Below are 16824 nucleotides of genomic sequence, written 5' to 3'. Positions count from 1 at the left end.
ACAAAGCCTACAAATTATACAATGACTTCTAACCTGGCCCTCTAACAAAACAACTTTTTCCCCTTATAAATCATAAGAGACAGATGGCAAAATGGAGAAAAAAAGGAAAGAGAAGGGCTGGACAAAGGGCATTGTGACAAATCTGGGAAACTGAGCAAAGTGCACATCAGAGAGGGAAAGTTTGGTTTGACAGGTGAAATTCCCACAGTCTGCGGGCAGCACTGGGAAGAAAGCAGATGCTAGCCATTGCAGATCTGTGGATAATATTGTTACCGGTCATATCATTCAGATGCTAAGACACATTTCTTTCTAGCCGACATTAACATCTTTATGGAGATGCAAAGGTGACAAGATCACACGAACCAGTTGCGTTCCCCCTCCGAGGTTCACATGGATGAGACCAAAAGAGAAAGAGGGAGGGGAGGGGCGAATCCATTGGTTGGGTAGACCGGCTGGTTCTCTCCGCCCCCCCCCCACCCCGTCCGCGCCCCCGCAGCGCCGTGAGGTCTTGAGCTCCTGAAACAAGAACAATGCAGAATTCGAACACACCTCTCCGAGGCAGAGCCCCTTCCTCCTCCACCTCCACCACCCCCCCATCCCACCACGCCTAAGTTACACCGGAATCCTTTGGAGAGAAGGAAACGCAGAGCAAACACAACCCAAGGACTTTGCAACCACGTAACATACAACTAGACTGTCAAGTGAGCTGACAAGCGGGTTTGGGGGGTGGAGGAGATGATGGAGGAGGGGATGGGGCGCGGGGCGCAGTGTGGACAGCCGAGGTGTTACATACAGTCCCGGGCTATAGGGTGCAGAGGTGCGTAACGGTGTTTGTCTGGGGGCGGGGGCTGCCAGTAGTCCAAGTCGGAGCCGCCCCCCGAGCTGGCCGGGCTGGCGGGCGATAAAGTGCAGCTGTAGGGAGACGTGGAGCTGGAGGGCGTGCAGGACGCGGACGCGGGGCTGTCGCCGCAGCTCCATGTGGAGGCCGACGAGGGGCTGTCGGCACCGCAGCTGCCCAGGGCCCCGCTCGCCCCCCCGGGGCTCAGCAGCACTGCGGCGTCGGAGAAGAGCGCCCCGGGCAGGCCGGCGGCGCCCCCGGCCGCGCCCCCGGCCCCGCAGTGATCGGCCAGCCGCAGAGTCTCGGTGAGGGCCCAGATGTAGTTGTGCGCGAAGCGCAGCGTCTCGATCTTGGTGAGCTTGGCGTCCTCGGGAAACGTGGGCAGCACCTCGCGCAGCGCGTCCAGCGCCGCGTTCAGGTTGTGCATCCGATTCCGCTCGCGGTTGTTGGCCTTGAGCCTCCGGGTCTTTTTGATCCGCTGCACCGTCTCGGCCGTCTTGGCGCCCCGAGAGCTCCCCCGGGCCCGGCTCGGCCGCCGCTTGCACTCGTGAGCCAGGCTCAGGAGGCGAGGGGCAGGCTTGCGGTCCTCTCCGCCGCCGCCCCCGCCGCCCCCGCCGCCCCCTCCATCTCCGCCGACTCCTCCTCCGGACCCTCGCTCGGCCTCAGCCAACCGTGGCCGCCGTCCTCGGGAAGGCGAGTCCAAGTCATCCTCCTCCTCTTCTTCGGAGCTGGAAGTCAGCGGGGTCAGGGAGGACGAGGAAGGCGGGGACGAACCCAAGAGCACCAGCACGTCCTCCTCTTCTTTCAGCTCTAAGCTTTCGGATTTGACGAACATTTCTGCCCAGGAGCGGAGGGAAGACACCTGTCCGGAAGGGGGCAAAGCGGAGAAACTCAGTTAGGTTGTGAATCGAAATGCCGATTGCTTTGAGCGACCGAAAGAACTTTTCCTGAAACGGGGGGAGGGGGGAGAGACGGAGAGACAGAGAGAGACAGAGACAGAGACAGAGAGATAGACACAGAGATAGACACAGACAGAGACAGACAAAAAGACAGAGAGACAGAGACAGAGAGAGATGTAACTTCTTTAAAAAAAAATAAAACCCACCACCACCCTCCAGTAGAATTCACTCCGACTTTCTCCTGCACCTTCCCGTGAAGATTTAGTCAACTGCTTTTCTGGGCTCATACACCTCACCACTCTGCGCCCCCGTGCGACTGTGGATAGCCCCTTACTGCATCCTATTCTTGCACTGCTAGGTTGCCTGTGGCTTCTTACCCACCCGCATACCCTGGGATCACAACTCGATACTCCGGGAAAGACACTGGTGGTCCCCGGCATCTTAGAAGCGAAAGGCCCCAGACAAAGAGTCATCGTAGGGGTTAAATAGCGATCATACGAGGTATGGGTAAATAAGAGAAGGAAGAAGAGCGCTCGGAAGTCCGAAGCAGCCCCCAAACTTACTTGGCTCGCTTTAATTGCGCCTTATAATCACCGGCTCGGGTTTGGGCTTTAGCCTGGGCCGCGAGCTTCTCCGGCTTCCTGGAGTGGCGGACTGAGCTCACCACCTGGAGAGCGACCTCGTGCTGTCGCTGTGTTCGTCCGGGGGAGCTCCTCCCCGAGAGCCCCTTTGCCAAGAGTCGATGCAGGGGCCCTAAGCGGCGGCTGCTCCCTTGGTCTTGTGTGTTTTGGTGGTGTTGCGTGTCTGTCTGTCAGTCAGTCCCCGGTGGTGCAACTCCTGGCACGCGACTCCTCGACACTCCAGTTAAAGTGAAGCTGCTTGTGGTTCAATGGCTGTGTGTCTGGCACACGACTCTCCTTAAAACCCCTTATATACTACCAAGAAAACAATCAAATCTGCCCCCGGGGCCCCCCAGATCCCCCACCCCCTGTCCTCCTCCTCCCTCCCCCCCTCTTCCCTCCCCGGGTTTATTCTTTTCATTGCATTATCATCACTCATTTCTTTCTCTTTCTTAGCCCCTTCCCCCCCCTCCCCTATGCTGCCATCCATCCATCCTCCCCCTCTTCGCCCCCCCTCTTTCCCCCCCTCCTCTTTATCTAATCAGCATAAAGTGGTTCTAAAGCTCCAGTCTGAGCTGGGAGCTGCAGCCCAAGCTGTAGAAGCGGCTGCGGCTGCTGCTGCTGCTAAAGCTGCTGTTGTCGCCGCCGCCGCCGCTCCTCTTTGTGATTGGTGGCTCGCGCTCGGCTGGAGCGTGCCGCTAATTTATTAATGAATGGTGGTCGCGAGGCGCAGCTGGCCAATCAGTGCACCCCGGACTCTGGGAGTTCTGCAAGCCACGCGCACCAGAGCCCGCTCCCTTTCAGCAGCCTCATTAGGGTTTGGGTGGGGGGTGAGAGTGGGGGGCGTGGGGGAAAAGGGGACACCGAGAAGCACGCACCCCCACCCCCACCCGCTCCCAGATCCTTCCCGTCCCGAAGCAATTGGGAGGGCGTGCGCGCACACATACTCACACCCTGCCTGTATTCTCTCCGTCCTCCCTCCTTTCTTCCCCTGCAAAGAGAGATAAAGAATTAGTTATTAGGAATAAGGATTCTAGTGGAATTAGTCCAGGCTATGGGGCCGCAGAACGTTTCCTTTTAATTTTATTTTTTGCAAAGCTATATTTTAAGAGGAGTAGCGATTTGTGAAGATGTGATCGGGTCTAGGAGTGGTGAAGGCTCCCTTTAGAATATGGGGGGGGGGGACAGGAAAGGAAAAGCTTTGCGGAATAGAAGTATTTCTGAAAGATAATATATAGCAATATGATAATAGAGATCATCTAGTCCACTCTCTGCATTTAACACGATGAGTAAACCGAGGCCCACAGAGTCCCAGAGTGGAGAAGTGATTTGCTTAAGGTCATACAGCTAGGTAGCCGCCTAGTAGGGTCTAGGGGCAGAGGCTTGTGTTAGTGTGTGTTGGGCGGTGCATGATTTCTCAGGTCGGTCAGTGTGGCCAATGGGCTGTTTTGACTCTCAAGTGCTCCTTCGATGTAGCTGGGAGACCTTGGATAGGTACGTGGTACTAGTCCTTCCAGCTTATCAATGAGTTGAAATTGAAAAGTTGTTCTGTTTCAAAACCTCCAGTCTGACAATGGGGTCCTTTGCCTCTCCTATCAGTTCTCAGTTATTTCAAAGCTAATGTTCCCCTTCCCCAATTCTCCGATTCTTTGCTCCAACCATATCCCCTCGCCCAGCAGGTACACACATCTAGCTGGGTGGGGGGCGTGGTGGGGCCCGGGGAGTGAAGGGGGGGACAGGAGAACAAGTGCTTTTCCCGCGTGTGGAAGGAAGGAGTAGGTGGTTGGGGTTAGAGGATACTCTGGCGTGAGTCATTAAAGGTGTCCAGGACCCCTGTAGACAGGGAAACCGTCCTTTGCGATTCATTTTGGAAAGGAAGGTTTGTTTTGTTTTAAATCAACACTTAGATGTTAAGTTCTTTTTCCTAAGTGAAAGAAGTTTGCTTCAGTGTTTTTATTTTTACTTTGATGGATGTAGGGAAGGTATGAGAGGGACAAAAATGAGGAGGCGCTGGTTCATACTGTCAGCTCTCTTTCTCATTCATACCCTGTAATGTGGGAACCTTGGGGTCTTCTTTTAAGTAAGGGAAACAACCAGAAAAGGTCTTATGAGCGTCTTTTGTTTGTGTTCTTAAAATATATTCTTTAACTACAGATTTTTTAAAAAATAGGAATCCTGAGGTGAATGGATAGGAAAAAGTACTAAGTACTTAGTAATTATAGTACTAAAGAAATAAAACATTTGCAAAGTGAAGCTTTCGTACTCTAGGCTAACCCCCTTCCTCACGAAATTATTGTGAAAAAATCCTAATTTTTTATCCCCTTTCGAAGGAAAGTTGGTTTTTTTCTACATCTTTTTCCCTCACTGAATCTCTTTTGTAATTCCTTTCATTTAGAACGGGATTCGTTCCCTTTTCTCCACTCCGTTCCCAAACAATCATGATGTTGTTCTTTGAAAGGGGGGAGGGGAGGGGGCAGCTAGGTGGCGCAATAGATAAGGCACTAGCCTTGGATTCAGGAGGACCTGAGTTCAAACTCAGCCTCAGACACTTACTAGCTGTGTGACCCTGGGCAAGTCACTTAAACCCCATTGCCCTGAAAAAAAAGGGGGGGAGGCAGGTAGGTGGCACAGTGGATAAAGCACGGGCCCTGGATTCAGGAGGACATGAGTTCAAATCCGGCCTCAGACACTTGACACTTACTAGCTGTGTGACCCTGGGCAAGTCATTTAACCCTCATTGCCCAGCAAGAAAAAAAGAAAAAAGAAAGGAAATGAAGGGATATTTGAGAGCTAATCTTTCCTGCTCCCTCTCCTCCGTGTTAGTTTCCTTATCTTATTCCACTGTGCCAATAACCATGATGCTGTTAAATCTAAATCAAAGAGAGCTCATTGAGAAGTTAAACTTGAAGTGAATCTAAAGATCGGATGGGATGAAAGATTGGGGGATGATCTTCATATTTGCTTTTTGGTACTTCTTCGAGACATTATCGGTGATAGTCAAACATCTTACACACACACAGAGAGAGAGAGAGAGAGAGAGAGAGAAACAAAGAATGAAAAAGAAAAAACTGAGACCAAGGGATCCAAATCTAAACAGAAAAGTTATTGAGGAAGGGAAAAGCTACACCTTTAGTCTAAGAGAATCAAACAATGGAAATAAAAGTGCATTATAGTGGCTAGGAGTCTTGAGTCATCAGCATCTATTAAGGGAAGTTGATTGTTAAGAAGGATAAATCTACCACAAAGTTTTAGAGGCAAAGAAAAGGTTTATTTGGCATCTCCTTTGGAAAAGTAGTTAAACTGCTAAAAATCCCTAAGAAGTGCTGGGTATTGGAGGTAATCAAACGAATTAAGAGAAGCAAGGAAAAAGAACAGCTAACCTGCAGGCCTTGAGAACCTTCTGAATGTGAACCTTCTGGGCTGTAGTTAATATTTGGTCCTTCCAAGTCGGATGATTTATGGAACCTGGGGTTTATACCCAAAGCTTCTATGAGGAAGGGAAAAATGAGCTTTTTCAGTGAATTTGCCATCGAGTAACAGATTTATAGCTGAAAGGGCCATATAGTGCAGCACCCTCGCTTTACAAAGGAGGAAGTTAAATGACTTTCCCATTGTCACACGCAAAGTTAGTAACTTCGGCATCATTTTAACCCAAATCATCTACCTCTGAATCCTACCCACTTTCAGCTCCAGCTATTTATTTCCATGTGACGGGAGGAAAATTCGTCAGAGAAACTAAGGAGAAAAGCACATGCTTGTTTTCTGTGAATATGACAACTTTTTGGGGTGCAGGGATAGAGACAGTGGGGTGAGGAACTACCTCTAGTAATGCAAGTCGACTCCTCCTCTGCAAATTTATAGCCTTGGAGAGGTTTCTGTGAACCCTGAAAAGTTAAGTGACTTGCCCAGGATGACACAAGACAGTATGTGTCAGGAGTGGGACCCAGTTGTTCCGGAATCCAAGGGAAGCTTTCTATCTGTTATGCTGCTCTCTCGGAGTCTGTCTTTATCATTAGCAAAGAAAAAAAAACACCACAACCCCTCCCCCCAAGAAAAAACAACCCCCCCCCCAACACCTCTCACAGAGTGTAATCTTTCTCCTCTGGAATTGGTTTACAAGGAGAAGGGGGAGGAAGTATTCCGTAGTAATTTGTTCAGACAGCATTAATTTAAATGTTAACTCTACCCTGGAAGCACATAATAGATCATAAAGATATTACTAGCGTTTATCATGGGAAGGGTCTTTCAGATTTGATTTTTGTTGTTGCTGTTTCCCGGAAGAGGCGCCTGTGAGAGTCAGATCTAAGCTTGAAGAACAGGTTGAGGTAAAACAAAAGCAAAAACCTTTGAGCCTCCCTCCTCTCACAATTTGTACCATGTTTGTCCAACAGAACTTTCGCTCTTACTAATAGATCTCTTCTAATGCTCCTAAAGGCGCCCTAAAGACCGTTTCCCCCGGGAATTTAGAAATACAACCTTGCTTAAAAACAAAAGCAGCTGTTTGAGTACGTTCTCAAAAGGACCTCTCTGGCGCAGCCCCAGGGACACACACATACAGATACTGTGCCCCCCAAAGGGTCGCACGGTCTTCGTGAAAGAAGAACGATTTTGATTCAGACACAGATTTGAGGGCAACGTGACCCAAAGCAAACTTTCTTAGCACTCTTTTAAATTAGATAAATTCAAGAGGCACTTGTGTGGTCTAAAAAGATTGTCCAGATGAAACCAAGCTGAAATGTTCTTCCAAAAAAAGGGGGTGGAGAGAGAGGAAAGGACTGAATAGCATCAGTGAGGCTGGTGACCGAGGGCCCAACTGTCCAATGCCTGAACTGTCTGTCCTAAAGGGTCAAACTGTTCATCTTCAGCCCCTTTTCTATGCCCAATCCTACTTTAAGGGAAACAAAAGCTCAAAGCAGGCAGTTATCAAGAAACGGGAGCACAATGATTTAAACTCCTGGCAGGGTCTTAAGAACTGTGTGTGTGTGTGTGTGTGTGTGTGATTGGGGAGGGGGGACAGACAGAAGCGGGAGAGGGGGAGGGAAGGGGCCAGGGGGTGGAGATCTTTAGAAAAGTCTTTGTTGCTTCTAAGAAGCTTGAACTCTGAGACGACCCAACAGCCCTAAAAGTTTAGGGTAGGTGTTGCTGTGGGGCCTTCGGCTGCAGCCAGTGCACACTTCGACCTCACAAGTGGCGCGTCCCAGGAGTCCCAGCCCCAATAACCCGCTTTTGCAGGTGAATGGGGAAGGGAAAATGGAGGCGCCGCCCATAGGGAGAGGGTATGGGTCCCTTCTGGGTTTCAGGTTCTCCACCTCTGGGACAAAGAGCGCGAAATGCGCTTTTCTAGGAAGACACACCTCACTTTCTCCTCCTGCTCTTCATCAGTTTCCCTATTCACCCCAGAAGTGGACTTGCGCTCCCGAGACCTGAAGGCCGGCTGCGAGAATTGCTCTCAATCTTATGGATGAATATCACGGAGAAATCGAAGGATATGAGAAAGTGGAATCCCTAATAAGGTCACATGGCTCACAAGTGGCTCTTCCAAGCTTTTCCATCAGAATGCTCACCTGAAAGTATCTGAGGAAGGCAGAGATAGACGTTGAGAATAGCTGGTCAGAGACAGATTCCATAGATAAAAAGCAACGCGATTCTCATCATTTCGCCCATCTCCATCCCCAACGATACATACATTCCACCGAGGTTTGCGCTCACTGAGTATCTTAGAACATCTACGAGCTAGGAAGGCCTGCGGAAAGAGGATGGAGAACTCCCTAACTTGAGCCCTTACTGAGCACCGGTGCACCTTGTGTTCCTTTCATATAAACTGCCTTTGGGGGGGCATCTGTGGGCCCCCCTCTCTCTTCTTTATGCTTGGGGTTCCAAGAACTGAAAGCATATTCCAAGGCACCCCTAGTGCTGACCTCGGTGCGTCCGCTCCTTCTAGCTCTTCCCATCCCCACCCCTCCGGTTGTGCTTGGAGAAGGCGACGGAAGTGGCCCAGTGCTAAAAGCAAGCAAACAAAAAGTGGAGGGACCCGTTGGGGTTCCGCGCCTCCCCGCAGTTAGTTAGGGAAGCAGAAAGAGCAGAGCAGTTAATGCAATCGAAAAAATTCCGGGTTGCCTCTACTCATCCAGGTACCCTCACCCTAGCAATCCTCAGTCCAACCTCCCTAAATCGTGTACTCCACAGTAGGGCCGGGAGGATTTAGGTTTTGCTCTGCTTGTTTGCGAACAGATCTGCAATGCAGATGCAGAGAGAGAGAGCTCTAGATCCGAGAATCCTCCTGCCTTTCTAGTCCTCTACCTTTCTTCCTCATCATGCCCGACTGGATGATATTTACCCCCAGTCTTCTCACTTTGCCTAATTCTACTTCTGATCTGTCTCCCTTCTTTCCCACGAAGCAAAGGAATCACTTGGGGCTTTTGTGAATGCGCTTCAGCCTACGGATTATTTCCTTGCAGGTATGGGCAGAAGAACAGCCGGTGGTGTAAATGAGGAAGGAGGAATAGAAGGCCAAGTAACTCCTTCTCTCCGTTGGTGCCCCCCCACCCCTCTGTGCCTGCAAAAAGGGACATTGGCCATCCAGGCGAAAGTGCACGAAAGAGCACTAATCGCTGAGCCAGGAGACAAACACGATTACCAGCTCCGAGTCTTGAGTCAGAAAGTCTCCTAGACTTTAAGATGTTAATCCCCAACATAATCCTTCCTTTGGCGTGTAGGAATAGTGCAGCCACAAGAGTTGTTTTGTTATTTATATTGGCGTTTAATAAAACTCAGCCAGTGGTGAATGGGCTGCCCACTCTCCAATGGTAATTAATTCCCTATTTCAGTGACCCAATTGTGCTGGGATAGAGCAGTGGGACCGTCCCAGTGCCCCAATCCCCCTTTGTGCAGATACACAGCTCTCGTGCTTCAACAGCTATGGAAACTCATTCTTTTGATGTCATTCAAGGAGTTTTCCTTGGGCATCTTCTAAACTTCAAGGACCCTTTTCTTTCTCCGATTCATGAAAAGCAGTGCGAGCTTGACCACCTCTGTAGAATTTAATGATTTGGTGAAAGGGCTTTGGGGGGTTTGTGTAAGGAGTTAGAGAGAAAGGAAATTTGGTAGTCTGCTCTCCAGCGAGAACTGTCCTGAACCTGGAAAACACAAAACTCATTCACTGGGAATGGATAAAGATCTTAACAGCTGATTTTCCCCACCCCCACTGCCACTCCCCTTCACTGCCACTCCCCTTTATTAAAAACGCATCGGTTTCTCTTTTCGAAATAAGCGTGTTGTTTAGGGTTGCTAATGCAAAGGGGACTGTTAGGAAGGAGAAAGTAAAGGCCAACATCTTACATTCCTCTTTTCACCTCCCAAATAGGCCAGGAGGCTGAGGGTGAGAGAAACCAGTTTTGAATCAGAGTTTCAGGCACCAAAGGGGTAGGGCTGCCGGTTTCTTTTCAGAGTACAAATCCTGGTGAGTGGTTGAGGCTAAGATAGATAATCATCTGAGATGGGGTTGCACTTTTTAGAAAACCCAGTATCGTCTCTTCCTTGTGTTCTGTTATTACCAGGAAGAAGTACTAGTAAATAACCTCTATACTGGAAATCTGCTAGCAAAGCGAATAATGCTAATAATAACGATGATACTTCTCTCTCTACTCACAAATCCACGTTGGAAGTGAGAGGCCTGAAGCTTCTCCACCGAAAGGCAGAGGAACCCATGGGGCCCAACAGCCCGCCAGCGGGGGCCGGGACAAGAGGAGGGGGGCAGGGAGGGGGAGAGGAGGGAACAGAGCAGCCTGGGAGGAGGGATACCTCGTCCCGCTGAAGATCCTGCAGTGGCGTGGGTCGCGGCGGCTCCGCCAGCCCTCCCCTCCCCGCACAAGTAGCTGTTCTATGTCTTTATACGCACTTCCAAAAAAACTTCGCAAGTCACAGAAACAATTCAGAATTCAACTAAGAAAATACAGAGTGAACCATATGGCCTGGGTGGCTCGAGTCGGCTGCATTTTCCCCCAGACAAAGAAGGGATTGAGAGTTGAAGGAAAGGAGAAAAAAACCAACTTTCCGGCTGATGAAGCTGTTGTCTGGAGGCAATGATCCCAGATCTCAAGGCTTTATTCCAGGCTCCGACTGAGACGTGATATGTCATATGATTAGCATCTTTCATATTTACAAGAGTAGTATGGGCTGCCAGTCTTTAGAGAAAGGCGATAGAAAGAAGGGGGCATATGCTGAAATGGATTTAGCATTTGAAAGAGAAAAAAAGAGATCGGATAAATACACTTAAACGAGGATTTCGTTTTACTCCTGTTGAGTTCTAATGGATTGTTGATTGAGATTGTAGAGAACTCGGACCGAGGTGTCAGCAGCAGACACGCAGAGGGGACACGCAGGCCCCCAGCGCCTCTAGCTTCCATTTCCCACCTCCCCGCCTCCTTCGGTCTCTCTCTCCCTCCCTCCATACCTCGCCTATTAATGCCTTCAATCAGCCCCGAGGTGGGAAGGGGAGAGAAGAAACGCTTTTAAAATAATAGAATAAGACACTCGTCCTGGTGCGCTCACATCTGGGCGTCTAGGAAACAAGAGAAGCGAGTGCTCAGCGGTAAAGTCAAGCTGGGAGCTTGGACAGGACCTTTCCCCAGGGCGCCCGCGAGGTCCTGCGGGGCGCCTTGTCCTGGCTTCCTTCCACCTTCTTTCTCTTACTAAAAGATTTTAGAATTTTCTTGGAATCATTCCGGTCCCTCTGGGTTAAACAATGAAGGCCCTGGCGCCACCCAGTGGAAGAAAAGTTTATTCCGAGGGTCCCAGGAGCGGCTATGGCCTTGAAGAAATTGTGGATCACTCCTTCAACAAGCATTTATTAAGTGCCTACTATTTGCCACGCACTATGGGATAAAAAGACAAAAGGAAACAGTTCCTGTCCTCAAGTTTACATTCTATTAGAAGAGACCTCAGAGTTCCCTCCTTATTTTACTCGGGAGCAAACAGACCCAAGGAACTTAAGAGATTCGCCCAATATTACACAAGTGCAATGAGTGTGAGAATTGAGACTTGAACCCAGCTCTCTAACCGAGCCCTTTTTTAAAAAAAGTATAGCTTTTACTGATATCTTTTGTGTTTACATTGCCATTTATATCTTCATCCACTCTCCCTAGATAACTATCCCTTATAACGACAAAAATAATTTAAAAGAAAAAAAACTACAACAAAAAGATAAAGATAAAAAATTTGGTGAAACAAATCCACACATTTAAATTTGTCATATTCCATAGTCAAGGACCCCCACCTACCTCTCCAGAGAAAGGGGATGTCTTGTCATATTTCTTCTTTGAGGTAAAGATTGTTCTTTATAATTTCCAATCATCTTTCATTCTTTCCTAGTTGTTCTTACTATTTGCAATGATGTAGTCGTGTAAATTGTTTTCCGGACTCTATTCACTTCATTTTGCATCAGTTCATGTAAGTCTTTGCCCGTTCATTTCATTCATCATGTTCAATTATTCCAGCACAGCAAAATTCTATTACATTCATTTGCCACAATTTATTTAGTCATTTTCCAATCTATGGTTATCCATTTTGTTTCCAGTATATTGTTCTTTCTCTCCCTCTCCCTCTCCCTCCCTCCCCCCCCCCTCTCTCACACACACACACACACACACACACACACACACACTACTGCTACAAATATTTTGGTATATAGGGAGACTTTCTTTCAGTGACATCCTTGAGATATATGTCTATCACTGGAATCTCCAGGTCAAAGGGTATGGATGTTTTTGACGCTTCGTTTGTGTAAAATTGCTTTCCAAAATGGTTGTATTGATTCATGGATCCCCCAATAATACATTAGTGTGCCTATCTCTCCACACCCCTTTTAACATTGACCATTCCCATCTTATGTCATCTTTCCCAGTTTGCTGAGGTGAAATCTCAGGGTTATTTTAATTTGCATTTCTGTTCATATTAGTGATTTGGAACATCCTTATGGTTGTTAATAGCACGACATAGCGCTTTTCACTGTACCAATCTGTTTCAATCATCTCTGTCTCTAAAGTCTTCTGCCAGTGGCAGAATTGTGAGTGAGGTAAAAACTGTCTGCATCGAACATTCTTCCATTGCCACCAGAGTGTGTTCTTTTAGACCAAGTGCTCATGGCCCCCCCCCCCCCTTCCGGACCTGATAGAATCTTGTGAGAGGGCAGGAGTTGTGGTGTTGTGAGAAAGTGTTAGATTCAGAATGCCAACGTCCAGACCCCAGATCTGATCAACTTACTACTTCTATAGCTTGAGGAAAGTCATTGAACCTTCCTGGACCTCATTTTTCTCATCTTTAAAAGTGAAGAGGAGGGGCAGCTAGGTGGCGCAGTGGATAGAGCACTGGCCCTGGAGTCAGGAGTGCCTGGGTTCAGATCCGGCCTCAGACACTTAACACATACTAGCTGTGTGACCCTGGGCAAGTCACTTAACCCCAATTGCCTCACTAAAAAAAAAAAAAGTGAAGGGGAGGGGTAGCTAGGTGGTGTAGTGGATAACCCACCGGCCCTGGATTCAGGAGGACCTGAGTTCAAATCTGGTCTCAGACACTTGACACTTAACTAGCTGTATGACCCTGGGCAAGTCACTTAACCCTCATTGCCCTGCAAAAACAAAAAACAAACAAACAAAAAGTGAAGGGGGGCAGCTAGGTGGCACAGTGGATAGAGCACCAGCCCTGGAGTCAGGAGGACCTGAGTTCTTCAAATCTGACCTCAGACACTTACTAGCTGTGTAACCCTGGGCAAGTCACTTAACCCCAAATGCCTCACTAAAAAAATAAATAAATAAATTTTTTAAAGTGAAGGGATTGGACTAAATGAATCTTGGAGGTCAATTTTCAATTCTGAGTTCCACAATTCTTCTCTAAAGCCTTGTGACTGAAGTCAATAGGCAGAGCTTTGTTTTTATCCCAAAGGAGGAACTTTGAATGATGAGAGTTTCTGGACTGGTAGAAGGTGGTGCCAAAGTAAGCTGAGAAGAGAAGGTTTTGGCGAGAGATGGGTACTTGTCAGTACAGTGTAGGTACAATATATCATTTCATAGGCAGCTTCTTGTGCCCTTCATTAAGGCTAGCCCTTTGGAAGTGGATTCACATGTCATTGCACAGGAAGCTGAACTTTGGCCTAGCAACAGAGGAATACTATAATTTTTAATAAAACAACTCTTTGTCTCGAGCTATTAATAGAAAAACTTCTCCATAAAATAGAACTTTATAGCTTGTATTAATTTCGATTTATTTTATTGAAATCTAGAATCCTAGCATCAGAAGACCATCATATCATATCATATCACATATTAAGAAAAGACCCACATCAAATTGTTTTATAGGGATGTGGCTACAGACTAGTTTGGGTTTTTTAAAAGACATATGGGGGTGCAGCTAGGTGACGCAGTGGATAAAGCACCGGCCCTGGATTCAGAAGGATCTGAGTTCAAATTCGGCTTCAGACACTTGACACGTACTAGCTGTGTGACCCTGAGCAAGTCACTTAACCCCCATTGACTCACAAAAAAAAAATTTTACTTAAAAAAAAGACATATGGAAAAATAAGTCCTACAGACACTCCTCCCTCCCCCTGCCCCTATCCAACAGCAAATACATATCACAAATTCTTCTTTATGTATAGCCTTCATTTTTTTCCTCTATCCTTTGTAGTATTATATATATATAACATATGTATGTGTGTATACACACACATATATACACATACATACATACACACACACACACACACACACACACACACACATATATATAGCCATCCTGGCAATTTTGTATTACAAACTCCCTTAAATTTAAAATGCACCATTCTTACTATTTTTAAATAATACTTTTTTAAAAATCAATACTAGGGAAATGTACTGGACTGGAAGATTTTTCTTTATTATTTTTTAGTCCTTTGCCTTCCCTGGTTGACCAAAAGTACATCAACCAAGGAGTAGAATACCATGCATGAATCTCTATGTAACTCTGCATTTTTATAGCACCAATCACCCCAGCACATTGAAACTAGGCTGTATTATTGTCAATGCATGAGACAGCAGGATTGAGTAGAGAAAAGAAAGGATTTGCGAGAGGATAAAGGCATTCTTCTTGCCAAATTCTCTTCTTCTCAAGGGATTTTATTTTTTAAGGAGTTAAGGAGACCATTTTCTACTGAAAAGATGGGTTGGGGGAGGCATAATCTCCCTATACCAAGGATGTACCCCCCAAAAAACCACCCTAAAACTAAGAGCTAGCTGTTTTCTAAAGTTTATCTTGGAAAAGACAAGAGAAATTCTGAAAAGCAAAATAAAAAAACAACCCCCTCCTCCCTACATCTGTAATGACCAAAATTCCATCTACTTCAAATATAGTGGAAGAACAGTTTTCTCTACTCTTGAAAAGAGACTTGGGGAAGTTCTAAGATTAGCCAATGTCATTAAAAAGTAAAGAAAATTGGGTTTTACTATTTGAGCTAATACAAGTCAGAAATTTTTGAGCAATTCTGATATTACAGGACAAAGTGAAATAATTTATTTGCATGTGATGAAACCTTAGACCTTCTTAGAGCTTTAGCTATGTTTTAATATGTACTCTGTCCTCTTTTTGGTATAATTACTTGTTTTACACCAGTTGGCATTAGGTTCATAAAATTCTAGCACATTCTTTAAAGCTTCATCATGAAACCAAAGTTTTATCATATTGGATACTTCTTTCTTTCTTCCTTTCTTTCTTTTTGTTGTTGTTGAGGCAATTGGGGTTAAGTGACTTGCCCAGGGTCACACAGCTAGTGTTAAGTGTCTGAGGCTGGATTTAAACTCAGGTCCTCCTGAATTCAGGGCCAGTGCACCACCTAGCTGCCCCCACATTGGATATTAATGAACCTTTGATGAACAGTCCATTTTCCCAAGAGTAGGCTTGGTTATCCATCATGGGTTTTCATTGGGGTTTCCACACAATTGAAGCATGTTTATTTCTATCCAACTCTTGGATACATTTCTTAACACTTTGTGATTATAGCATGGTCCCAGATCATGTTGTAAATAATCTATTTCCTTTTGAGAATTTTCCTATTTCCTATTTAATTCCTATCTTCCTTTTGGGAATTTCTCGTTCATCAGAGTTCATCATCCCTCATACAATTTCCAGACCCATCCAAAGTAAAAAAAAGAAAAAAATTTTAAATCCAACTACACCTCTAAATTTTGAGAGGCTATTTTACATTCCAATGAAGATACTCACATCTAGGGGCAGCTAGGTGGCACAGTGGATAGAGCATCAGCCCTGGAGTCAGGAGGACCTGAGTTCAAATCCAGCCTCAGACACTTGACATTTACTAGCTGTGTGACCTTGGACAAGTCACTTAACCCCAATTGCCTCACCAAAAAAACAAACCACCAAACAAATAAACAAGGATGCCCACATCTTCCATCCATACCTAGACTTACTCCAACAACATTTTTGCTATAGCCATGGATGACAAAGTGACTTTCATTATCAAAAATTACTTTCCCCCTCAATTTTTAGCATTTCAGTTTTTGTAGCATCTTGCCTATGACAAGTGGGTTGTTTTTGTATCAGTGGTTAGCAGCTCCTTTAAAAGAACAAACAATCAAACTGGTCTTCTTGCTATTCCTTCAACTCCATGAAACCTCTGTCATACTGGAAAAGGATAAACTAAAACCTTCCCCACTGCCAGGTTCCTCTGAAGGTCTTTGCTTGTCTTCTGAGGATTAATTAAGCTGTTTTGCAGTAAAGATTTCTTAATTCTTTGCATTACTTTTAACCAGACTTTCCTTTGTCTTTCAGTGTGACTGATCCTATTTTGTTGAAGGTTTAAATAATTCTTGAAAAGCTTTTGTAATTAGGGTGGTATTGCCACTACTCCCACAAGAGACAGACCAATACACAGTTACACTCAAATTCTCCGAGTCCTATGAGTAATCCTGAGCCTCCACTGATGAGTTTCTATTTTTACAACCAGCCATTCGCAATAAAATGCACCCACACGGCACAAGAGATTGATAATAATATTTTAAAATCTTAAACAAAATCATTTATTTAGCAAAAAATGCAAAATAAATAATCTGTCACATATTGAAACAAGCACACAGATAATAAAATATATCGAATTCCACCCATACAGCTGGGTCATAATATTATGAGGGAAAGTGAGTGCATACTTACAGGAACTTGGCAAGGAAAAACAAGGGGCAGGAGGGAACCTCAGGCTTGGGGTAAGTCATTATTCCATATTTCAGGTTTTGATACCATTAAAGTGAAGTCAAAATCTGTTGCACTCTCTGCTCACAGATTGACTGTTGATCCTTACAGATCTTTAGTTGGGCAATGTCTTCTATAACAACAACAGAGATGACAGAAATATAGCTTGCTTTAAGCAAGGCAAACAAAACTAACTAGCTCACCAGGACACAAAGCAGATGCAAAGTCCATCTTCCTT

At 46.1% G+C, this 16824-nt stretch overlaps 1 protein-coding gene across 1 annotated transcript; it reads right to left on the bottom strand.

Annotated features, from left to right (window-relative positions):
- Positions 1-671: 671 nt before the first annotated feature.
- On the bottom strand, positions 672-2613 carry NEUROG2 (neurogenin 2). Its single transcript, XM_043972787.1, has 2 exons — positions 2301-2613; positions 672-1700 (listed from the first exon to the last, which is right to left on the bottom strand). The coding sequence occupies exon 2, from the start codon at positions 1671-1673 to the stop codon at positions 786-788; it is 888 nt and encodes a 295-aa protein (XP_043828722.1). The 5' UTR covers positions 1674-1700; positions 2301-2613; the 3' UTR covers positions 672-785.
- Positions 2614-16824: the final 14211 nt, after the last annotated feature.

This window comes from Dromiciops gliroides, chromosome 6, assembly GCF_019393635.1.
Source record: "Dromiciops gliroides isolate mDroGli1 chromosome 6, mDroGli1.pri, whole genome shotgun sequence".
NCBI lineage: Eukaryota > Metazoa > Chordata > Mammalia > Microbiotheria > Microbiotheriidae > Dromiciops > Dromiciops gliroides.
Note: the sequence above shows the minus strand (reverse complement) of the source record. Positions and strands in the feature narration are given on the sequence as shown.

Bases quoted from the DNA above. Each gene is read 5' to 3' on its own strand.
- NEUROG2 (XM_043972787.1), bottom strand. From the start codon at position 1,673: ATGTTCGTCAAATCCGAAAGCTTAGAGCTGAAAGAAGAGGAGGACGTG.